General features: G+C 49.4%; 4 protein-coding genes across 8 annotated transcripts in view; 1 reads left to right on the forward strand and 3 right to left on the reverse strand.

Moving 5' to 3' along the window:
• The window catches only part of LOC125948388 (organic solute transporter alpha-like protein), a 5451-nt gene extending 1007 nt beyond the window's left edge, over positions 1-4444 (reverse strand). The window contains exons 1-5 of the mRNA XM_049674370.1: positions 4296-4444; positions 557-742; positions 336-487; positions 156-262; positions 1-84 (exon numbers count right to left, since the gene is read on the reverse strand). The exon at positions 1-84 is cut by the window's left edge and continues 42 nt beyond it. Coding sequence (XP_049530327.1) covers positions 1-84; positions 156-262; positions 336-487; positions 557-701 — 488 coding nt within the window. The 5' untranslated portion in view covers positions 702-742; positions 4296-4444. The remainder of the gene's footprint in view (positions 85-155; positions 263-335; positions 488-556; positions 743-4295) is intronic.
• Positions 4445-5554: 1110 nt separating this feature from the next.
• Positions 5555-7389, reverse strand: LOC125951965 (uncharacterized). Its single transcript, XM_049681123.1, has 7 exons — positions 6914-7389; positions 6694-6845; positions 6390-6607; positions 6233-6329; positions 6041-6166; positions 5842-5968; positions 5555-5775 (listed from the first exon to the last, which is right to left on the reverse strand). Exons 1-7 carry the CDS (start codon positions 7008-7010, stop codon positions 5648-5650), a joined length of 945 nt encoding a protein of 314 aa, XP_049537080.1. The 5' UTR covers positions 7011-7389; the 3' UTR covers positions 5555-5647.
• A 364-nt stretch (positions 7390-7753) lies between these two features.
• On the reverse strand, positions 7754-8844 carry LOC125951409 (protein SYS1 homolog). Its single transcript, XM_049680235.1, has 2 exons — positions 8504-8844; positions 7754-8425 (listed from the first exon to the last, which is right to left on the reverse strand). The coding sequence occupies exons 1-2, from the start codon at positions 8672-8674 to the stop codon at positions 8108-8110; spliced, it is 489 nt and encodes a 162-aa protein (XP_049536192.1). The 5' UTR covers positions 8675-8844; the 3' UTR covers positions 7754-8107.
• Positions 8845-9063: 219 nt separating this feature from the next.
• Positions 9064-22500, forward strand: part of LOC125950766 (uncharacterized) — a 21290-nt gene continuing 7853 nt past the window's right edge. Inside the window, exons 1-5 of one of the 5 annotated variants that reach the window (XR_007468746.1) lie at positions 9064-9196; positions 9501-9563; positions 9627-9651; positions 9720-10883; positions 13708-13742. The gene's annotated coding sequence lies outside the window, so the exon portion shown is untranslated. Of the gene's footprint in view, positions 9197-9500; positions 9564-9626; positions 9652-9719; positions 10884-13707; positions 13743-13808; positions 15212-15234; positions 17193-22500 lie in introns of those variants that run through there. The other 4 variants (XR_007468747.1, XM_049679023.1, XM_049679024.1 and 1 more) reach the window with 4 other exon arrangements.

A 22500-nucleotide genomic window follows, 5' to 3' on the forward strand; every position in this document is an offset into this window, starting at 1 on the left:
AGGGGCGGTGTGCGCATAGAGAACGTGTGCGAATCTGTGGATTTGATAAGAGCATCCTCACCATCTACGTACTGCATGCAGAGACTGCAAAGGCAAGAATTTGTGTGAGAGAACCGTTTGATTTAGCTCCTTCGCCTCCAGCACAGTACACCAACCTGAACAGAATGTAGGCACAAATCATGAAGTAGATGTGCATAACCGTATCGCAGAGAAAGAACGACTTTGGAACACTGATCGATACGACGGAAAATAGTGTCACCAGCTGAAACGAAAAAAGGAAGCGAAATCATCAGTAGAATGAATTACACAGACCTTCCCATTCCTATGGTACCTACCGGATAGATCGCTAGCAGAAGCACGGATTTGGTTTTGAATTGCTTCGGAGCCCGGTGCAGGATGTGGTAGGCGTTTTTGAAGAAAATACTGATCGTCGCAATGCTCAGCGCGACCGTTGCCGCGATTATCAAAGCGATCGGGATGGTTATGCCTGGGGAAGGGGGTGAATCACGATCTAGTTAATCAACGAGCGCAAGAAAAGAGTTGATGAGGCCCTTACCATCGAGATATTCTTGCACAGTCGGTAGCCGGTTGGTGCAATCAATCACTATCCCTCCATCCTCCGCAACGATCGTCATGTTTTCCGATGAATAGTCTGCAAACATGTCAGACTCCATCGCGGTGGTCCCGCTGCTGGCGTTCATTTTCTACGCCGCACAATGCGACTCGTGCTCGGAAAGGAAAGCTGTTGAAGGAAAAATCAAGCATCCGTGTGTGGTGAACCATCGATTTCGATCTTCCACGGCGGTCCACGTTAAGTGATGGCAGAGTGAATGCCCACACAAACCATTCACACGTGATACGTGAAGGCATTAATTAATTTCAATCAGCAATGCGCGTGGAAGCAACGGATGGAATCTCTCAGAACGATGATTGGTTTGCGTGTAGCGTGTCGGTGCACATATTATGTGTTTGAGAAATGTATCTCGCTCGTTCTAGCGAGCTAATGTTTCAGGATAGAAACCGCAATTCAATCGATCAAGATTTGATGAAAACAATCGCTGATTGATCGCTAAAACAAGGCGGACGGGAATACGATTGTAAAGTGTGGCTAAGGTGCGCAGACGAGGCGTATGTGTTGCCTCTTAAGCCTACACCAAAGCGTTTTGAGACCCAGCTCTTGCACAGACCTCCCTGCACTGGGGCATGTCAAGCGATGGCCGGTGCGACTGATGGTCATGAACCATGAAGTGCGTTTCACATGTTGCCCCTAGCAGGACGAACGCAAGAAAAGATAATGAAATGGTGGCCCAATCACGCCATTTTTCGTGCCAGCTAGCGTAAACAGCGTTTGATATGAAGCGTTGTGGTGTGTCATCGTTGCTATTTCGCATGTCAGCTTGCAATTTCTCCACCCATCTTTTTCGGTTACGAAACATGGCTTTCAAGTTCATGTTAAGCCAGGCCATATAGCAGAGTTGGGTAGCGGAACAAGAAACAGCATTGTAGATTGTTTGTATGAGCTGGAGGAAGAGGTCTTAGCAAGAGCGTGGGGTGCGATCGTAGCAGGCCATCAGCGAGCGGTCCTCTGTGTTGCCAACGCAACTAAACGTCCTTGCAGGAAAAAAAAGTTGCATAAATCGTGCGACGGACGTCACCGTTTCCGCTCGAGCCACTTTATTCGTGGTTAGCAGCTTGATACTTAAGATCTGTGTGAATGTTATGTGTTGGACTTGGAATCTTTCATTTTAAGAAACGATCTACATCTTGTCATTTTAAGAAACAACTTTCGCCATCCTGATTTTTCACGAAACCACACCGAAAAGTGCCGAAAAAGCAACTACGAAAGAAAGAGAATGTATTCTCTTTCGCCAAGGTCATGGGGCGATGCGTTACGCCACAATGTATCATCTGACATTAGCGCTACCAGCATGCAAAAAGTGATTTACTCGCTTCCTTTCGTATCGGATCAACGCCTTCGAATTCAAGGCCATACCACGCGCAATAATACCATCCAAAAATATGACACTTTAGGAAGGATGCACCGCAAAGCCCTGCATGAATAATCAAACAGTTCTTCCTCGCGCGCGCGATCGCGCGAAGGTAACGCCCGCCCGGTTGACCCCGTACAGTGTCACCGGATCGCAATGCGTGTGCAGCATTGAGGCATACGTCCGTTGGTGCGTGATGATGGTGCCGAGCATGTACTTCGCCAGCTCCAGCGACGCAGTTTGTATACTACTACGCAGCTACATCACGATGGTCATGGTCCCATAACGGCCATCTAATCGGCTATTCCGCTAGGCTAGGCAGGCCTTCGGGCCGGTTCGGCACTTCAAGACGCTTACCGTGTTCTTGGTTGCTTGTTGGTTGAGGTTTGGGGCAGGTTGATTTAAACATCGCCGCTCCCGCGGATTATGGATTCCATAAATTAGCTCTCGATCTCGATCGAACGCGGCACGATCGCACTCCAGACCGACGGCTACACCTCACTGGCAGCCTTTCTTTCGGTGGTAGCACAAGCAACGTGTTTTGCCACCGGAACGGCCAACATTTGAATCGTTCATAGTTGCGGCTGATCATCCTTCAGCCGTTTCAGAGTGACGAAGTTGGACGAAAGGTGGTGGGGAACTCGTTTCAACCAATCATGCTGCTTGGCTGTCGGGGTTCGAGCGTTTTAGTATAAGCTGTGTTTGATGATGAGGACTCGGCTTTGGCATTTATGTGGTGGTGGCCTTGAAATATGGATGGTTCGCAGCCCAAACGATGCCCAACCGCGGTTTAGTTTTGTTAGATTTTTGAGGCGTTAGGCTCGCTACCATCGTTCGCTGTCCCACTAACCGAGAGCGAGACAGAGAGAAAGAGAGGGGAGTGCGAGACTGCGTGTACGTTGGCCAGGCCACAGTGCATGCAGCAACATGATTCAGCGAGCTGTTAAATGGCAAAACGAACTCAAGGCTGCAGCTGCTATGTTACAATCTTGGCGAGGCTTTACGTGGGGAGTGTAGTCCACTTGTTTACCTAACCGGCGCCACGATCCAACGGTATCGGTTTACAAATCGTTTTCCCCAATTTTGTGCTCAAATGGATCGATACTCATACCCCAGGCTCACAATGGATGATACACATATGGCTTATCATGTGTATGCTGAAGCCATTTGAATATCATCGCAACTAGCATGCTTAACATGCCATTTGACCAGACAAAGGTCATGATTAATGTTTCTAGATAACTTTCTTGGAGTGACGACTGACAAATCATCGTAACTACAACCCATAGATAGTGGCGAGCTATTACAACTTCAATTAACCGGAGTGCTCTGGTCAATGCTCCTCGAACCTCGCCTCTGTCACTATGTAATTACTCGGTGTCTTGCCGGATGTAGCATGCTATATCAAACATCAATCTATGGGAAGGGGACCCTCCACTATCAAATTACCCATCTGTGCTGGTAACTGAAGCCAGCATGCATCACGTCACATGCAGGGTGCTAGCAGCGGTGATTAACAATATGTTTTGCCTCAAACAACCTTTCGCTGATGCTGGGTAGAAAGGGTAATGTTGCAGGTTGCTTCATTCTGCCTCTCACCCTTTCGCGCTCCATTAGATCGGTTGCATAATTTATCGCTGCGCCACATGCCCTCCTTCCCTGCAGCCGCCGAGGCATGAGACGGCTGAGATTAATCCGCACCAGACAGAGCTCTAGAGCTAGCTCGCTTGTCGCTAGTTAATGATCTGCTCATAATAAAGCAAATCCAGCCGTGGGGTGCCCCTACCTGCGCGTGGACGCGAGATTGGATCGAGGCGAAGGTCTCTGCTATGCAACCTCTCAGTTAGCCAAACGGCCGCCGCCGTCGACAGTGGGTCAACTGCCCGATAGAACCCGATTTTGAATGGTGGCACTCAGGCTGGATCGATCGTGATCGACTCCAGACTGCTACGTCTGTCCTATCGCGACACTTTTCCACGAAAACTTGCACCTCAGAGAACGAGACAGAGAGGAAGAGAGAGAGACAGCGAGAGAATGTGGGATACTTTCCCAGTGACACCATACACTGTTTCACTGCTGGATGGCTTCAGACGAAGGCTTAGGTAACCGGCCATACGGCCAACCACAAACACGCGTTGCTTGAGACGATTCGGCTCGGTACGGTGGAGGCGTGTCTTTGTCGTTGACCACTTATGTCATCGGCATCTGGTCTTGGCACACAACCGCGTAGCACTACCGCGTTGGCCGTTTCTCGCCGCAGAACCGATCGTTGATCTTCACTACCCAGGTTGGAAATATCGCACCCACCTGATGATGCTGTTGCTGCTACTGCTACTACGATTAGCCGGTGGTACCTGTGTGTTGTGAACGCTACGCCAGCTGTGCGTAATCGTAGCAACCAGCGAGCGTGAATCCGTTGGCGGATTCGTCGTCAGTACACAACCTATCCCACGGCCGACTCCTGTACTACTAACAACCAACGGTATGACGCGGCTGCTGCTGCTACCGCTGCGTACTACTTCGAGCGATGCTGAGTATCAACCCTCTCGCGTGTTCAATCTTCGCGGTTCGATCGCTAGCTCTCTCTCTTTCTCGAACTCGATCACCAATCCGGCACGCCGTGTAGTGACCGCGTGTACTAGAGAGCGAAGATACTGCCCATTGGCCGCTCTTTCTCTCTCCCGCCATTCGCAGTCTTGTTTGCAATCATAACGAGAACGTGCGTGGCGTGGCGGCGAGGTGGCCAACGTACCGTTTGTACTGCTGACTGACCGGTTAGCGAACCGGCATGTTTACTCATCATCAAGTAAAGCGCTTTTGGTTTGGGCTGGACGAAACAGTGTGCGGAAAATATGACGCATTTTTAACTGGGCAAGTACACGACCGTTGTAATAAGGTAAATAGTTTGCATCGATTGGATTATTTGTTCTTAATCATAAAATTTCTAATCCCTTTGCGTATTTCAAATGGATCACTTTAAAATGGTGTGCAAACACGTGATTTTAAGTGTGCTGCCACGGTTCAGATTAACTCTCCTTTGTTCCTATAAACCAGGCTTTGGAGTGCATTTTATACGCTCTCGAATTACGATTAGTAGCTCCGATTTGCATTTCACTAATGATTGAATAAGTTTAATTTTAGATTCTGCGTATGTGCCCTTTGTATCGTGTGTTCCTTGAACCATCACGGGCACGCATGTTCGTTATGCTCGTCAAGAGTGGTCAGTCACCCGGAAGAAGAATTATCACAGACCTACACTATCCTCAAAAATGAAAGTAAAGGGGCTATTTCAAGGTACAACATGTGCTACAATCTTTTGATACTGCATCCTTGTTGCGAGATTAAATCGGAGAGCTACGAAACGTTTATCTTTGGTTTGTGTCCTTATGCATTGTGATAGAGTTATGAACATCAGCTTTCATAAAAGTAAGGTGGCAAGCATAATATTTGCATTTCTACAACGTAGCGAGTTATTTCGACCAAGCGTTAGTAAGTGGACAGAAAGTTTAAAATCTTTATCAATCTTCGATTGATTCGAAGTTCGTTCGATCTATATTTTGCTTTTGTTGGTTAAAATCGTAATCCTGCAAATTTATTAAATAACTAATAAGTAATAGGTATGAAAAATAAGTTATTATTGCTTGATGCACTTCGACAGTTCACGCCTCAAAAGCTGCATTTTTCGTTCCATCCTTTTCTCTTGAAGGTTGCTGCTCCTTGGTGTAAAAGCGGTAGGAGTAAAACACCACTATCGCTACCTCAATGAGGATGAGCAGCTGCTTGATCACTTTAAATGTATGAATTATTCAGTATGAAACATTACAGATACAATGAAGACGCGTTAAGAACTTACTGTTCACGTAAACTTTAGGCTCGCCGGCATCAGTGCACTCGAAGCTGATCGAATTGTATACGAGCTCCAGTATGATGATTTGAGGTTTCGTGATGATAAGTACGAGTTGCAGAAGAAAGAAACGTTTCTGTAAAACCGAAAATCATTCAAAGATCAGTTACACCCACAGAGACTAGAGAGCACTGGCTGCTGGACTCACGAAGATGGGATTCTCTGGGTAAAGCGGTGCCACGGTTTTGATAAAAGAAACGGAAGCTCCTACGTAGAAGACGATCGATGCTATGATGAATGGTAGTATAATATAGAACACATCTGAGAAAAGGTCCTGCAATGGAAAGAAAATGAGCAGATCAGTTCCCGAAATCGGGGATGATCCTAAGGCTGTTGCTACCTTATCGATCGTATATATGATGAGCTGAATCGATGCGACGACACTATTGTAAACCGGCAATTGGATAATACCGAATCTGATGGCCGTTAACTGACGCCTGTGGAGAATATCCCGTGTAGTTCGATGTCACAACATGCGATCGCTTTTAAATACTTACTTTTTGTCGTAGATGAATCTGAAACAAGGACACACGGGTGGTGGAGCAACGGCTTTCGATTCGTATAGAGCCAGTATAACCGAGTCACCTCCGACGGATTTCTTTAGAAAGCGGAAAAATACCAAAATACACCAGCAAAACGCGAGGAACGGTATGATATCGCAGATCACTGCAACCGGCGGCAACACCAGCGCCACCACGTTGAACGTGACTACGGTCTGCAAATATGAGAGATAAAAAGGTAAGTCGTCTGGAGTTGGCGGTTGGTTTTCGGCCCAGGAACAGAGAGCTGGATAAAACTTACTAAGTAGACGGTGTTGGCGATGATTAACACCATCACCTGGTTCTTCTCGGTCATGCGTTTGATGCGCCGAATTACTTGCACAAACGCGAACGTAACCCACAGCCAAATGGCAGCCCCAATGATCAACAATATAGTAAGTGGAATGGCGTACACTGAAATTTGTGTTTTCCGGATGAGGTTTAGCTAGAACACTAAAACGGCGAATCGGTTTGCGACTTACCATCGTAGTAAACTTCGAAGGGAGGTAAATAGTTTCGACAATTGATGCTCGCCGATCCGTTCAAATCGATGGCCTTTTCAGCAGTCACGTTGCTCATGGTGAGATCAGCTCAAAGGCTAAGCCTTGCACGATATACCCAACAACTAACCGGTCAACATGTGCCGAAGCAGTGCGTAAGAAATCGGCCGCCTTATCGTTACTGCGGATGTGGATGATGGTTATTCTCTAGTCCGGCGCTCAAAGGGTGTTCTCGGTAAATTAGAGGGCAATCGTATTTTAGCTTCCGAGATAAGACTGCACACCTTCCCGTAGAGGACGCTATCTATCGTTGAGTTCTAACTAGTTCAAACAGATGACCTAATTTATGTTTGCCAATTTGAATAGCAGCAAGCGTTTGTTAAGAAGATGCGGGAATAGGCGTTGAAAATGTCGGAAGCTGTCCACTCCGTATTTCGTTCAACCGTTGCCCATCGACTGAGCTGTTGCACTCGCTGGGGATCGATCGACTATCGTCGTCTTTTATAGATCGCGCGAGTGCCTATCCTTGTATTAGAGAATGCGGCCTACCGCCAACCGACGTGCTAAGTGGTGTACAAAACCGGCCGATTCAAAGTCCACATATTGGATATCTTAAATCGTGTGACACATGTTATTATCGAGTTTTTCGATCCCTAAGTATGTCTAGCCTTCGCTTTTGTAGAATTTCTGTTTCTGAGAGTTTAAACAATGATTGCTTTTGAGATATTTCGGTGCATCCTAAGAGTCAAATAAGATGTGACGATCTGGATTGATTTAAGAATCGATTTAAAATCGAATTTCTGGTGATATCATTGCAATAGGAGCAGCTTGAAGAGATATTTTGTATCAATGGAAATCGTCTACATTTTGTCGTTTATTTCTCACATTTTGAAGCTCACCCGTTCCAACCGGTTAGTGTTAATGTGTGACATGTTGCATTATCTCTCTTTTATAGAGACACAATAAATTAAAATATACTCTTACTCATAATTGTTTACCTATAAAGCTTGAAGTGTATACACAACGCGCACAGGTATGGGAGGAGCTGCGCATGCATCCCTGAAGTCGCTATCCTTCTCCCTGGAAACCTTCCCTGCGGATTTACGGGTTGTCGAAGAGGCTGTCGGCGGGCTTCGAACTGTTCCCGTGTAGTATGTGTCTGTCCATCGTTTCATTTCACAGATCAACCTTCTGGTTTAAGGCCGTATAGCCAACCGGAATCTCCTTCAGCTCCGTCTTGAGACAGAGAAACTCGCTGCAGACGCACATGAGTGCCGCGCAGACGGCGTTCAGCATCCACCAACCGATCGTCGCGGGAAAGGCCTCGTTGTACCACCAGCACAGCACCAGGTGCGTAAAGTGGAAGGTAAAGCTAAAGTCCAGGCAGAGCTTCGTCCGTCGTACGATGAACCACAGCAACCCGGCACCGACTAGAGAGTTGAGTATGAAGGCAACGATAACCAATCGTCCACCGAGATCGGTTACGTGTATTTCCTGTGGAAAACGTAAGCCGTCGTACGACGGGGTGTTAATGATGGTTCCTTCTAGCCGCAGCCAGTGGAGTGCACTTACATGATACTCAAAGATATGATCCAGTGTGTGGTTGGCTTCGGCGAAAAAGTCCATCACGTACATGATCGATGCGAGGCTTACGTACAGCAAGGACTGCATCGCGACGATTTGGGCGATCAGCAGATACGGGTCCCATTGTGTGTTGCGGAAGGTTCCCGTGAGTTTCTTCATCCTTGCTCGGTTACCTTGCTGTTGATGTCCTTTTGGCTAAAACTAAATGACGACACAGGGAACTGGAGCACGAGCCCTACCATACACCGCTAACATTTTGTGAAGAGAAATCAGAAGGAAAAAGTTTGTTGATTTTACTTTCCCGTGCAATTGGAAATTGACAGCTGCATAAGCCCGGGTTTACACGAACCGCAAACGCAGCACAAACGGAACACGTATTTCCATTTTTTGCATTTCCTGATAACGGGTTAAAATAAAAGCTTCGATTATGGGCTGGATTCGTAAGGTATTAAATAATCCGTATTTTTATATCCAGGATTGCATGGTTTGCGTCGCGTGTAAATGGAGCTTAAGCTAGCTCTGTGCTGAATGTAAACAATCTCGATGCAAAACGCAATGTGCTGAATGTAGTGATTCACAAGGTGCAATTTCATCATTTTTATGAATTAAACTAGAAGTTTTTCTAATTTAGTAGTCCTGATTGATGTGTGCCGATTGATCGTGCCTGATAACAGAGCGTAGGTAATCTGCATCATAATAGATCATCTACCCTCTTTACAACAACGAATAGCAAGTGAATCTCTAAGAAGCCGGTTCTTGTGGCACCGGAAAATCCCTCTTGCTGATAACATTTGCTTTGTATCTTTGCATCAGCATTTTGTTTGGGACAACTTAAGAGTTATTTGCGGGTCAACATCTTAAGAGTGACCCTTGGACCCTAATTTTGAATTATCATTCTGCCGCGGTCGACTGTCTCAACGGATTTGCTCGTGCGGAAAGACGTTAATTAATCGAAACGATTCGTGTGTATCGCATTTCGTTTTAGGATCAAGTATGGAACTTCCTCTAGAAACAACTGAGCACGCAATACCGGAGGTTAAGTATGAGTGTAAGTAGTGATCGAAACCTTTGACTGCATAGCAAGCTAAACTTTTGCTCTTATAATTTACAGATCTCGATCATACGGCAGACGTCCAGTATGTATTGCTTTTGTCAGTAACCGGTCAACTCCAAGCAGCTAATCCTTTCTTCAACTTCTTTGCAGACTCCATGCCTGGGGCGAAACGCTGAAGGAAGCGTTCGAACAGTGCGGAATGGCAATGTTCGGCTACATGACGGAACTGTCGTCGGTGTCGATCAATAAGTGTTTTCAAATTACCACTGAACCCACGGACGATCTGGAAAACCTTTTGTATCGATTCCTGGACGAACTGTTGTTCCTATTCTCGGCGGAACCGTTCCTGATTTGCAAGAAGCTTGTCATCACCAAGTTCGACCTGGAGGAGTTCACAATCGACTGTAACTGCTACGGTGAGGAGTTCGACCTGCAGAAACACCCGCAAGGGACGGAAGTGAAAGCGATAACCTACTCGGCGATGAAGATTTATCAGCAACCGGAGCACGACAAGAATGAAGTGTTTGTTATAATAGATATATAAGAGAAAATTATGCCATACTTTATCCAAGAAATTATAACAGAACCCGTTTCGAACCGTTCTGAGTTTTCATCCATCGCGGTGGATTTCGAATTTCGAAACTGCAGCCCAAGGTATCTACAGCAACGGTGGGTCGATCTAGCTGTCAAAGCAGAAAAAGCGCCGAAAAGGAAGGACGTGAGGAAGATCGCTGCCGTTAACGAATGTTTTTTGCGTAAAATCGGAAAATCGGGAGGTTTTTAGCACATAAATTGGTAATCGCTAGCTGCACCGTTCAACAATAGTCGCTACAAACGCTGGCTTGTATAGTGCGTGGGATTAACAGTGTCGTGTGGCGCCCTCGGTTCCGATAATATGAGTGGATGACGATGATGGTGCTGATGATGAAGCGTTGAAGGCGAAGAAGGCGAAGCGCACAGCCAAGTCGCAATCACGGAGAGTGACAGCGGGAAGAAACCGGGAAGACCGGGAAGAAAACCGAACCGAACAGTGAACAGGAGAGTCCGTCGATTATTTCCTGGGCGGCTCGTCATCATCGTGGTTAGGATAGGCGTGTGGCTGAGAGCAACAGCAGCACTAAATCACGGAAAAATGGTGCGATGTGCGACGGCGTAGTAGTGACAATCTAACGCCTCCTGCTACTGCTGCCGCTCTGGCCGTTTCGCGGAAGTGCCAACAGTGCAAAAAGGCGGAAGCAATAGAACATCCCGCCGTCCGTCCGCCCTTTACATAGGATCATTGGAGTCTCAGACGAACGGGCACCCGGAGACACGGTAATATCTAATCAATTTTTTCTCTTGTGCAGCGAGAGACGAAGAAATTCCGTCGCAATTAAGTCATGATGTAGATGAGCGGATCGGGGTTGCCGGTTTGCCGGACCGTGCCGTTGTGCCGCAGTTCAGCAACTCACAGAAAGGGGCGAATTAAAAAAAACTAGCCATTTTCCCAGTCAGGTTGGTGGTTAGATGGAATCCCGAGAGGTAGATTCCACGGGCATATCTTGTGCGGTGCGCATATCTCCCCCGTTTAGTCGCGCGGGTGTGTTGTTTCGTCGGGCGCCATCTTATGGCCGATTGTGGAAAAGCAAGGGAACGTGAAATCTCTAGTGATGGGGTGGGGGGTTTCTGGGATCCTCAGCGATAAAAAGGGCGCACGGCCCCCGCCGTGACGCACAGGCAGGAAGCGAACAGCATCGAGCTACTAGATCACGATGGACGGGGGCCGTTGCCGCACCGCACCGCGACATGCCATGCCAGAACCAGTCTACCAATTTTGGATATTACATCTTTTCTAGAGCGAACGCACTCTGTCGAATGTACAGAACACAAAGAAGAAAAAGAAGAAGGTTGAGGGGTGGATTTCTTCTTGTTCAAACGTGAACGCGCCATCTCGCTCTGGCTAAGGAAGGCGCTGCCGGTTTGTGTGTGTTTTCCCGGTCGGACCTTACTTTGCTACCACGCGATCAACTCAGAATCCGGGATCGAGCGAAAAGGACAGCAGTTTGGGGTCATCAACGCCTCGTTGTGTTGGTGCTGCGCGGTACAAGGAACCCTCAAGGATCGGGAATGCGTGCATCCTTCTGGTCGGAGTAGGGAGGGTGCGGTAGCTAGGTTGGTGGTGGTGGTGATATGTTTAAAGTCTAACCGCCATCGAAAGGGAGGAGAGGGCTTCTGAAGGGTTCACTTTTGGCTCCTCGGTACCGTTCGCTCGAGTGCGCAACAGGAGGGAACCAGGAGTAAAAGCCAGTCTAGGGGAAAGAGGAGGGAGGTAGGAGACGGGATCGACCGGCGCTCAAAACCAACCCCGTGCGCGAAAACCCGGGATCGCTGGAAGTAGGTAAAGAAAGTGAACCCGCCGCAAAGGGGCATCTCCGCTGCTAGCCGATGACGATGATGATTATGATTACGAAAAAGGTCTTTTCCCCGGCGAAGAACCCACGTTGCAGTGTGCGTACGGGCACGATGTGTGACTGTGTTTGTCGCCGTCGATTCCGATCATCAACAGCAGCAGCAACAGCATGAGAACGCGTCCTCTCGCTTGTATATTTTTGTGGCTTGCTGCTGGTCCGCATCAGAGCAGCCCTATGCTGCCGGCCTTGTTTCGTGTGTGCGTTGAGCAACCGCCGCAAACAGTAGGCCTTCAACGAGTATGCATTACCATAAAATGCTTCACTTCCGATTGGCTTTTATTTTAGCAGCAGCAACGGCAGGGACATTCTTCCTTGTTTTAAAGAATCATCAACCATCATCATCATGGTCATCCCTTGCTGGGTTCGCTTTTCCGTCTCTTCCCCTTCTTATGCTTATGATCCGACGACATGAGCGTTCGTTTGCTCGCGCGCTCACACACAGCAACGCGACCGCGCGTGGGTAAAAGGTGTTGGTGAACTGAAAAAATAATTGCTCAAGGTACCAATCGGCCGCAGAGTAGGGGCTTGGTTAGGGAGTAGAAATACCATGAGTGAGAAGAAGGATCTGGTTCTGGGGGATTGCATGAATTGCGGTCCATTGTGGCTACCGCCCGACGAGAGTGTTGGGTAATGTTTCTAATCAGTACTCCTCACGGTTCTGACGCTGGTTCGGCGATGTCCATTTTGCGTAGCAACTCGATTTCTCACCATTATCGCCCGCAGATACCAATCCGACCGTCCTGAAAGTACAAATAACTGATGGTGTGAAATAGACCGATTGGTCGCCATTCCAGCGAACCAGCAAAAGGTTGGTTCGGTTGCATTCGTACGCTGCATGTTTAATGGGAATTATTTTTAGCGAAAATTCGTCAAACGAAGTTCCTCGCCGAACGAGCGGTGTGGCGTATGCGATGCGTAGGCTTTTCGCCGGCGGCATTGGCTTGGTCTTCTGTCTGTCGCACCGCACAATGATGGCGGCACGACGAGATCGCGAGCCCCAGCGAAGCTTTCTCGAGCTGGGTGTATGCGCGCGGTAACGGTGGCGAGGACCACCGACCCTTTTGGTCCGCGATTCGCCTGACTGCCGGCCGTTTGAATGGAACAGATGACGATCGATTGGTGCGAGCAGCGCGCCTGGCCCTGGCTTTTACCCGCTTCGTTCTCGCGCTCGCTCTCGCACATGGACTCGCGCTCACTCACACTCTGGTGCCGTTGCGTTGCTTCTATTTTTTCCCTCGAAACTTAAAAGGCGAATGACAGGCGGCAGCGGCGCTTTTGTTGTCATTGCCATATGTTTTTTTGATCGGCGGCTCGGTGTGTGTGCACTCGCGATTTCGACAGAACGCGCCGGCACCAACACCATCTCGCGCTGTTGACGTTTGGGTGTGCGTGTAGTGGTGATGCTGGTGAGCTTTGACAGCTCGTAGCGCGCACACCCCCTCCTCCTTCCCCCTCTCCTTCATAAACAATATCAACACAACACAAATCGATCATCAAGGGGCGTTCATCGAGTATCGTCGAACCGGGACGGGATTTGAATATTTGAAATCGGATGGGAAAAATCGTTGCCAGCTAAACAGGCAGCACGAATTGGAATCGTTCAACTAATCATGGATTATTTTAAAGTATTTATTAACAATAACATGTGTTTCTTCGATTATAACCGTTGCTCTTCTATCTGTTTTCAGATCTGTTGAGCAGCAACAGGGAGTGGCCGAAGTCCGTAAGTACAATGAAATAAAATTGATGGTTAGTTTTAGCAGTTGATTTTAGTTGTTACCAGATGGTTGGTTCTTGGGCATCATCTGCTTGCTGGACTGCATTTACAGGATGAAATTGACAACCAGAATACCTGGATATCAATTAGTGCTCGTAAATAACGATCCTTCAATAGGTAAAGCAAGGTCACACAAAAGCCTCCTCAGTACCCTTGCGAACGGCGAATGCGCATGCAATGGGAAACGGTCAAGCGCATTAAGCGGCTATAGAACTGGTACCGTACCGGAGAATAGGCCAAACCATGCCAATGCAACGGTGCAACGTCGTGTTATGCAGTTTGTGCCGAAATCCTTCATTCTGCACCATTTGTAATAGCTGTGCCCATCACGTGCTGTATTGGTGCATTAGGGGAAAGACGTAGGGTCGTATGCAGCAACGCACATCTGCCGCTCGCTGGAAGAAGGTCCCTTTCTGGTTGGCTCTATCGTATGGTGATGGTGTGACCCTTACCTTGCACTGCTGCTATGCAACAATGCGCAACTCTCTAGCGTCTTGTACCTCAGTGTGTCGCCGTAGAGTAGAGGCGCAGGGGCGCCGCATTACGCTGCACAGGATCTTAAGCGCGGAACTCCGCAGGGGCGGCGAACGACCTGGGTTCGACATGATCCAAAAAGGGGGAATTAAAGACGAAGCAGAAGAGAAGGTAAAAGTCACGTTAATTTCGTCCTGCTGCAGTGGCACTAAGTATAGGGAACAGGAAACGAACGCGCAGCGTACGGCGGCGTGTGCAATGATGCGTTGTTCCTATTCCGAATCCGAAGGGATCGCTGTGCCGCGGGTACCGTGGTGGTGCCGCACAGTAAAGCACTTGGAAATGGTACAAACTATTGGTCCACTCTGTGGTGCTATGGTCGTGCGGAGAGTTGCTCAGATAATTAAGTGAACCTTCGAGCTTCAGATCCTGAGCATTGAAACCGTCGTCGAGACTGACAAGGCCTGCCACCGCTTGTCAGGCGAATCGACGAAACGGCTGACGGCCGCGCCGCGTTGCGGCTATGTTGTGAGCATTGTACTAACACATGCCGGGCAATGTTGTTGGTAACCACCAATACAGTGCGATCGAGGTGTGTGAGCGTGAACGATTTGCAGGCTGGCGCATCAGCGTTTTCATGCTGCCGAGAAGATTCGTGAACCGAAGCAGCACTAAACGCAACAACAACAGCAGCAAAAAGACCCGCGAGAGTGTGTGAGAGACGGCCCCCGGTGCTGCTGTCGTGTGTTAAATCCTCGCATGGCGGCGCGCCACACGGTGCGATTTACATCTCGGATCGACGGCGACGTGTAGGAACCGATTTTTGCGTGTTGGCCAGGACCGTGCGATATCAGCGGACCCCGGGAATAGAACGGCAACGAGCGCCGCTCGTAAAAGGAGAAAATATGGTTTAATCGTGATAGCAGCGCAACAGCAACAAGGTAGGCTACTATTGTGCGCTTTCTGCATGTCTCTTCTCGCCCGAAATCGTCGAAGGCCATGGCGGCGACGTAGAAGGCCAAATCCTGGGCCCCTTTAGCGCTGTGTTTCAGTTTCGGAAGCGACTCTGATTCTCTTCTGAACCACGCAATTGATGGGATTCTTTCTGTTGGCTTAGCACCGCAGTTGTGCTGGCCGACCGATGGCCACATTTTTGCCTTGTTCGTTGTTCGCTCGGGAGAGCGACGGCGGTGTAGTAGGTACGTCATCTTTACAGCATAATAAGAGCGTGAAACCGTGTGTGCGCAGCGTAAAAAAGAAGAGGAAACATACCTTCTCGAGTAGGGAAGGAGTAGGGTGGAAAGATTGTACCCGGTGGGGAAGGTAACCGACAACGCACGCCCGTGGACACCTTATCGAAGTGTCCAGGACATCGTCACGAAGGAGGCGATGATGATATCTGTGTCCCAAGCGAGTAGTCTGAACCGCAAAACTACTCAGCAGCAAACACGCCGTGTGCGAGGAAATCCGCGTTTCCGGCATTTCTACGTCCGCTTCTGATGCGTGGGTTGTGCCGTCGTTCCTCTCGATTGCGGCCAGAACAGCAGCTACAGGAACCCTTGGTAGGATTGGTTGGTCAATGCGCAATCGGTCAGTGTATATCGAGGCATGTAAATTGGGTAAAAACGTGCGCGCTTCGTCGGGAAAAAGGTTTTTTGTTCTGGTACCATTTTCACTCACTCGTTCTCTCGTTTCGTCGCCGCCTGCTGCTCTCTTCCGGTCGGGATCGGGTGGTGCTTTTTCGCTGGTGTTGTTGTTGGTGTCGCAATCGAAATGTCACCCAGGACGGCGACAAAGTGACAGCTGGCTGCCAGAAGAGCTCGAGCAGCAGCAACACCAGCAACTAATCAGCTCGCGTGTGATGTGTGTACGTGTGTGAAGATTCGCTAGCGATGAGAAATCGTGATGAAAGATTTGATCACAAAGTACAGCGTGTAAAGGGTAATAGAAGTGCCCGGGTGCAGCACAGCAACGCCTGCAAACGCAAGATGTGATAATTGATAACACTTCCGGCCACCGATCGGTCCATGTGGAGCGCTCATCATCGCCCACACCTCACCGTGCGGCTCTTTGGCGGCCTATCAGGTGCATTGACAATCGTGTAGAAAAAAAGAAGCAGAAAGAGAGTGGTCCTAGCATATATTGGCTGTTGTTAGGTAGCCTTCCACTCCAATCATCCAGCATTAGGGCGTGAGTATGGGGATGTACCGATTAGAGACCGGATTGATCTTCTTCATCTTCCAATCCAGCGAATGCGCCGCCTTGGATGTATTTACACGAATCGTTTTAGCTGGCATGTATCGAGTACGCTACGAACATATCGAAGATACAGAGAGACCGGCTATGCGCGCGACTAGCCCAGCCCAATCACTGAATCGCATCCGGTCCGTTCTGTGATACGCATGATCTCTCTGACATTTTAGAACCAAGAACTCCTTTCCTGCTGCGCGTACTGTCAAATCATTGTTCCCTCTTTTCGGCATGCGATTTCAATTCGTTCTGCCAGCGCGCACCTCCGGATGCATGAAGGGAATGCGGCGACTCTCGATGTACGCGATGGTGTGGCGAGTAACCGCATCCGTTCCGCGATTGCATTCGACATGTCGCAGACAACGCAAACTTGTGTGGAAAGAGCGATGTCAGTAGTAGAGGCCGCCGTCTCTACTGCCGGGGAAGGGGGGTAGTATGGCGCGCTAGTAAGTGGTGCATCAGAATGCATCAGTCTCGGGAACAGCGCAAACAACACGCACGCACACACGCTTGCAATCAGAGCGCTCGAGCTAAGCGTGCGAACGAGCCAACACACCCCTGAAGAAGAGGAACTTTCAGTGTCATGGCGCGGTGTTCGTGCGAGACAGTGTCGAGGGGGCGCCACGACGTGCAAACGAAAAGGAGACCGTCACCACCCTGCTCTGTGATTAGGTTCTGTGCGTTTTTCAATTGCGTCCCCTTTTCTCCTGTGTGTTTACCATGGATTTTAGACCCGGGATAGTACCCTCCGAGCACGCACTGCTTTATCCTCGGTTAATTTGGACCGGAGTGTGAGAGAGAGAGAGCGAGAGAGGGAGAGAGAGCTTCTATCTCTCCAGCTCTAGGCCCACGGTGCATGCACGGTGGTCTGTTCCGACCGGCGGCAGCGACGTGGTGGTGGGGTCGTTGTCGTTGGTAGCTTGGGATGGATAAGGTTTCGGCAGCTTGTTTCTCGTTCTTCGCTTCGCTGCGGTGCGATGGTAATTCGGTCTGCATTCTAGCAAGGTCCCACGATGGAAGGGACAAAACCAAACCAGCCCGAATCCTGGTGGTGTTCTCGGTTGACGAATTTGGATCAGATTTAGCCCGGCCAAGAGAAGAATAGGCGAAGAAGCAGGGTCTCATTTGAAACTAACGTGCGCGCCATCATATAATCCTTTCTGTACCATTTGAGTTTTGCATACCCCTTTTGGAGGAGGAGGACGATGAGGAGAGTAGGGGGCGGTGCATGAATATGCGACGCCGCTTCGAATGATGCTGGTATATGGTTGCTACTGTGGTGCTACTGAATGTGTCCACCATAGCAATGACCAGCAGGTATTTAGTTTCAGGCAGATTGTCTTTCGATTCTTTCGAAGCTGATGCTCGCCGACAAGGACACTCTCCTCCCCCTTCCCTCCTTTATCCTAAAATCTAATGTTTGGGGAGTAGAGAGAGAGCAATAATGTTGGGCGAGGCAAACGATGCGAAGAAAAAAGGCTGCTGGACGTAGTGTCGCCTCCCTCATTCGAGGCGCCAACACCCGTGCGTTGTGTATAGGTAGGCGGTTGTGCGAGCTCTGCTAGCGAGCTTCACGACCACAAACGGGCGAGTTGGATGGTGCTAGATCACAAAACTTACTCTGTTGGTAGGTCTCTTTTACGGTTTATGCGTGTGTGCACGCACGAACGCGCGCGCGCTAATCGCGGCTGTGTGAAAAAAGGGGGTTTGACTGCGTAGTGTAACATCAGCGGGAATGGAGTTTAATCGCAAAATCAAGATCGAGCCCAGTGGCTAATTGCGGCCCCGGGGCGAAAGGGGTTAAAGAGAGTGGCTGGAAATTTAAAGCCCCCCCCCCGGACACATGTCGTATTTGGGGCATGTCGGGTGGAAAAGGATTTCCACTGAACACACCAACACACATCAAGCCAGCAGCCAGGCAAGAACTGTCAGTTTGACAGGCCGGCCGATGTGACAACAGCAGTCAGCCAACCAGCATCAGCATCATCAGCAGCAGATGGGGGATAAGCGAGCATAGGAGTCGCAGTTTGTGGTTACGATAGCAACAGAACGCAGCAGTGAGATCCGTCATCAGTGCGCTGCAGTTGCTGTTGAACGGTTTAAATCGCTTCCAGATTGCAATGGTCATACCAATCGTGTGTAATCATCACCACCAAGAAGGCGAAACGGCTGGCGTCTGAGAACACATCCCACGGTCCCGGCCCAGGCGCCCAGGTCCAGGTCCAGGTCCAGGCCCCGGCATTAGGCGGTCATGGCTATGTCCGGTAACACCTCGGCTGGCAACAGTTAGTATCAGATCCTTTTTTTTTTTACATTTCGGAATTTCGTTGGTTGCTTCTACTCAACGCGGAGTCCCTGTTTTCTCACCTCTCCCATCGTCCTCTTATTTCATGCCTTCTATCCCGATCGGTTGTATTCTTGCTCTCCATCATTCTCTCTCACTCGCTCGCTCTCCAACGCTCGATAGCAGCTGCTTGCTGCGGCAGCAGCAGCAGCAGCAACACGGCAGAGAATCTCGCTTTCGGCTGGTTGGTTCTCTTGGGAAGAATGAAGCCTTCGTCACGACGTGCCGATGGTACTGGGCACTGGTAGTTGTGTTTGTATCATATCGATGCCACCGCGCGGCACGACCTATGCTGCTTTACTCTCGACCTCCTATGCTGCTGCTTTCTGGAATTCTCTGTTTTTGGAGACCGGCCCTAGCTGACTTCCAAGATGGACCAGGGCCCGGGTTTGTCTGTTTGTCCACCCCTGTGCGGAGGCTGTTTGCTTTCGGTTGGTAAATGATGCTCAACCCCAAAAACGAAGAGAAAAAAGGCGAGGCCTTAAATCACATTCTTTGTTGTGTTATGTAGAGGGGGTCTTACGGGGCTAGATTGCTCGGCATATTTGGTTTCTTGGGCGTCAGCGCCATGGCCATCTTCCTACCAGCTCAGTGCGTCGCTGCTCACGTCATCATCAATGACGTGCGCCAAAGCATTGTTTCATTCGCTCCAGTTTGACACGCAACGAGAAGAAGGCTGACATGATTTTTGGGAAAGCCATTTTCGGATGTTTCTCTGACCTGTACCGGTGGTAATGGTCGACTTGTTTCCTTCAAGAGAAACTGTTTGTGAGAATGCGTATGTGAGTGGAAGCAACGCACACCACGTTCTGGTGCTGTGGTCTGTCACGGAAGCTGTGTGTGTTGCTATAGATTTTCACATTCCTTTTGGTTCAATCAGCATGCGGTGCGAATGATCCAGCTTTTATTTTGCGTGAGCTGAGAAGAAGAAGAAGATGCTAGAAGAATGCGAATCGGCTCTGTGTACCTATCTGCTTGCTATAAAGAACATCATCCCACTAGCAGCAGCATCATTATCATCGAATTCAAATTGAAACCCCCTCACATCCTGTGTGTTTGTAGCGCTGTTCAACCGTCGCCGGAAGTGGCATGGATTCGGGGGATGATTAGCCGCAACCGCGGTTCTCGCTGGCCGAATTGAGTTGTAGAGAAGTAGCAGAGACCGAAAAGGTGAATAAGAGCGAATGGCACCCTTGTGACGCGATTGGTGGCGAGGGATTGGGTGCAGATGATCTGTTTTTGCCACTGTGGGTAGGGCAGGAAGTCTCAGCATACACATGCCGTAACCGGCACTTTTCTCGAATGTACCGAAACGAAGGAAGAGATAAGTTCAAACGCTGTACTGGAAGGACAGACGTAACATGTGGCCATCACTGTCGGGCTTTACGTGTTTTCCACATTGCATGAAAAGTTTGTCCCCGTCAAAGGGCAGTGGCCTTCGAAGAGACCTCCTGCTGCGTTTGTGCATAGTTTATACGCCTGCATAATTTGTGAACCACGGGGCCCCCACATATGTGCAGTTCGGTGGTACTCCGGAAGCCTATGACGGCTCGCCACGAAATACACGGCCTGCTGAAATGGTGTAAGAAGGAGTTGCAACCGTATCATTGCGCTCGTAATCGTTGTTGTTGTCGTGGTGTGTGCAGACATTGGAATTCCTTCTGTGTTGTGCGCTTAGCAGAAGAACAGATAGATCCTGTCTGTGGTGTGGAAGAGACGACGTGTCAGTCTGTTTCTTACGCCGTTTAATGAATGTCACTTGTTTCTAGGGGCGAGTGTAATGATACTGCTCCCTATTTTTAGCTTCGAATCCAGCGTTGTGGATGTGGGGAGAGGATGTTGGAAGCGCGACAGCGACCAGATGCTTGCAGGAGCATAAAATCATCCGGAATAATCTCGGTAATTACAGCTGAGCGCGGTCTAGACCACACAGCTGCTGCCGGTGATGCTGCTGCTGCTGGAACACCGAAATGGATGGCCATCATCCAGTCCGCAGTGGCTACACGTTTGGTAGGAGAATGCTACACAAAATGGCTCACAAGCGCAGCTCGCAGTAAGCGGTGAGAGTGTCGATATTACCTGGTCCAAAAGCCAAGTCGGCTGCGTAGCAAGCGACCATAGCTAGCACCCAAATTCCACATACCGGTATACACGTTAACTACCGGTCAACCGGCATCATCGTTCTGTAGTGGTGAGGTATATTCCATTGCGAAAACCGGGACGACGACGGGGTCCAGTTGAGAGAAGAGAAATGCCGCCAAATGAGCTGCTTCCCGGGCTCCACTTTACCTCTTTTGGATGGTCTCCCACACACACACAAACTCACACAAATTCACACATATACAGCATTATACGCAAATAATTGCTTCATCGATGATAGTGAAAGGATCTTCCGCACGCGTCCCCACGGCAATAGAAGATATTGTGGTTCGGAGCGCAGAGAAAAGACCTTTTCGCTCGCTCACTCTCTCGTTTGGAGTCATGTCGGCTTTTGGGGGGATTTAGCCGGCATCCAACGCGCGCATATTTGCTGCTATGCTTCGCCAGCAGTCCAAGTGACCTGTCGCGAGAAACCAATAGAGAGTACAGTGTGAGAGATGGAAAGAACGAACAAAAGAGAGGCGAACGATTTCGAAAGAGATCAACGTGATGATGATGGCAACAACGATGCTCGCCCTATGCAAAGGCATGACCGGCGGGGCGGTAAGGGGTTCACGGTGTACGGTCACCAACCGGAGAAAAGTGACGCTTGGAGCGATGGAAAAAGCGCGCGCTCGCCACCTTCTCTCGCAGCATAACCAACACACAACACATATTGCTGCGCTCAAACTGGCACACGGATATTGATGCTGCTGCTGCTGCTGCTGCCGGTGCTGCCTTTAAGCGCAAATTCACTAAACCAAAGGCAAAATCCCGTTTTCAATGGCGGCGCAGCACGAGCGCGCGCGCACTTCTGCTTGCTACTAGCCCCAAGCCCCCCCCCCCCTCCCCTCTTTCCTGTTCCAGTTCTCCCCTTTCTTTGGTGGAGATGGAGAGACACCGTCACCGTTGCCGCCCCGTCCCGTCATAGTCTTGAAAGAAGATCGCGCGCGCGCTCGCTAGTTCGTTCGTTCGTTCGTTCGTTCGCTGGTGCGTGGGGTACCATTGCTCGGGTTAGTGTGCGTGTACCTTCGCCGGTGGATGGGTGGATATATGCTGAAAGTGTGTAGCTCTTACTCCATCCCCAACTCACACGCACCGTACACGCATGGCAGCGCTACAGGGTCCACTCTATACCTTTGCAGTATCATCCTGTTGTAAGGCCCCAACCAGCAGTGACCGACCAGTTCGCGGCGTACTGCTGCTGCTGCTGTTGTTGGATACAACATTTCTCGATGACTTTCTCGTGTGCGTGTGTCGTTCGTTCGTTATCATTCATTCATCGGTCTCGGTTAAAGAGGGATTCAGGCGACGAGGGACAAGGGGGACAACCAACCCCAAAGTGACGGGCACGTTTACAGATCCATCGACCGTGCGACAGACGGCGCTGTGACTGACATTTGCGAAGAATCTGGATTTAAATCGAAAAAGCTTTAGTTTGGGAAACCAATAGAGAGTCCATCCGGTTTATCGTGAGTGTGTATGTGCGTATATATT

Source organism: Anopheles darlingi, chromosome 2 (assembly GCF_943734745.1).
Source record: "Anopheles darlingi chromosome 2, idAnoDarlMG_H_01, whole genome shotgun sequence".
In the NCBI taxonomy this organism is placed as follows: domain Eukaryota; kingdom Metazoa; phylum Arthropoda; class Insecta; order Diptera; family Culicidae; genus Anopheles; species Anopheles darlingi.

Bases quoted from the DNA above. Each gene is read 5' to 3' on its own strand.
- LOC125951965 (XM_049681123.1), bottom strand. From the start codon at position 7,010: ATGAGCAACGTGACTGCTGAAAAGGCCATCGATTTGAACGGATCGGCG. The intron at 6,330-6,389 runs GTAAGTATTTAA...TATTCTCCACAG, and splicing joins AGATTCATCTACGACAAAAA to GCGTCAGTTAACGGCCATCA. The intron at 5,969-6,040 runs GTGAGTCCAGCA...TCGGTTTTACAG, and splicing joins ACCCAGAGAATCCCATCTTC to AAACGTTTCTTTCTTCTGCA.
- LOC125951409 (XM_049680235.1), bottom strand. From the start codon at position 8,674: ATGAAGAAACTCACGGGAACCTTCCGCAACACACAATGGGACCCGTAT. The intron at 8,426-8,503 runs GTAAGTGCACTC...CGTTTTCCACAG, and splicing joins ATCATATCTTTGAGTATCAT to GAAATACACGTAACCGATCT.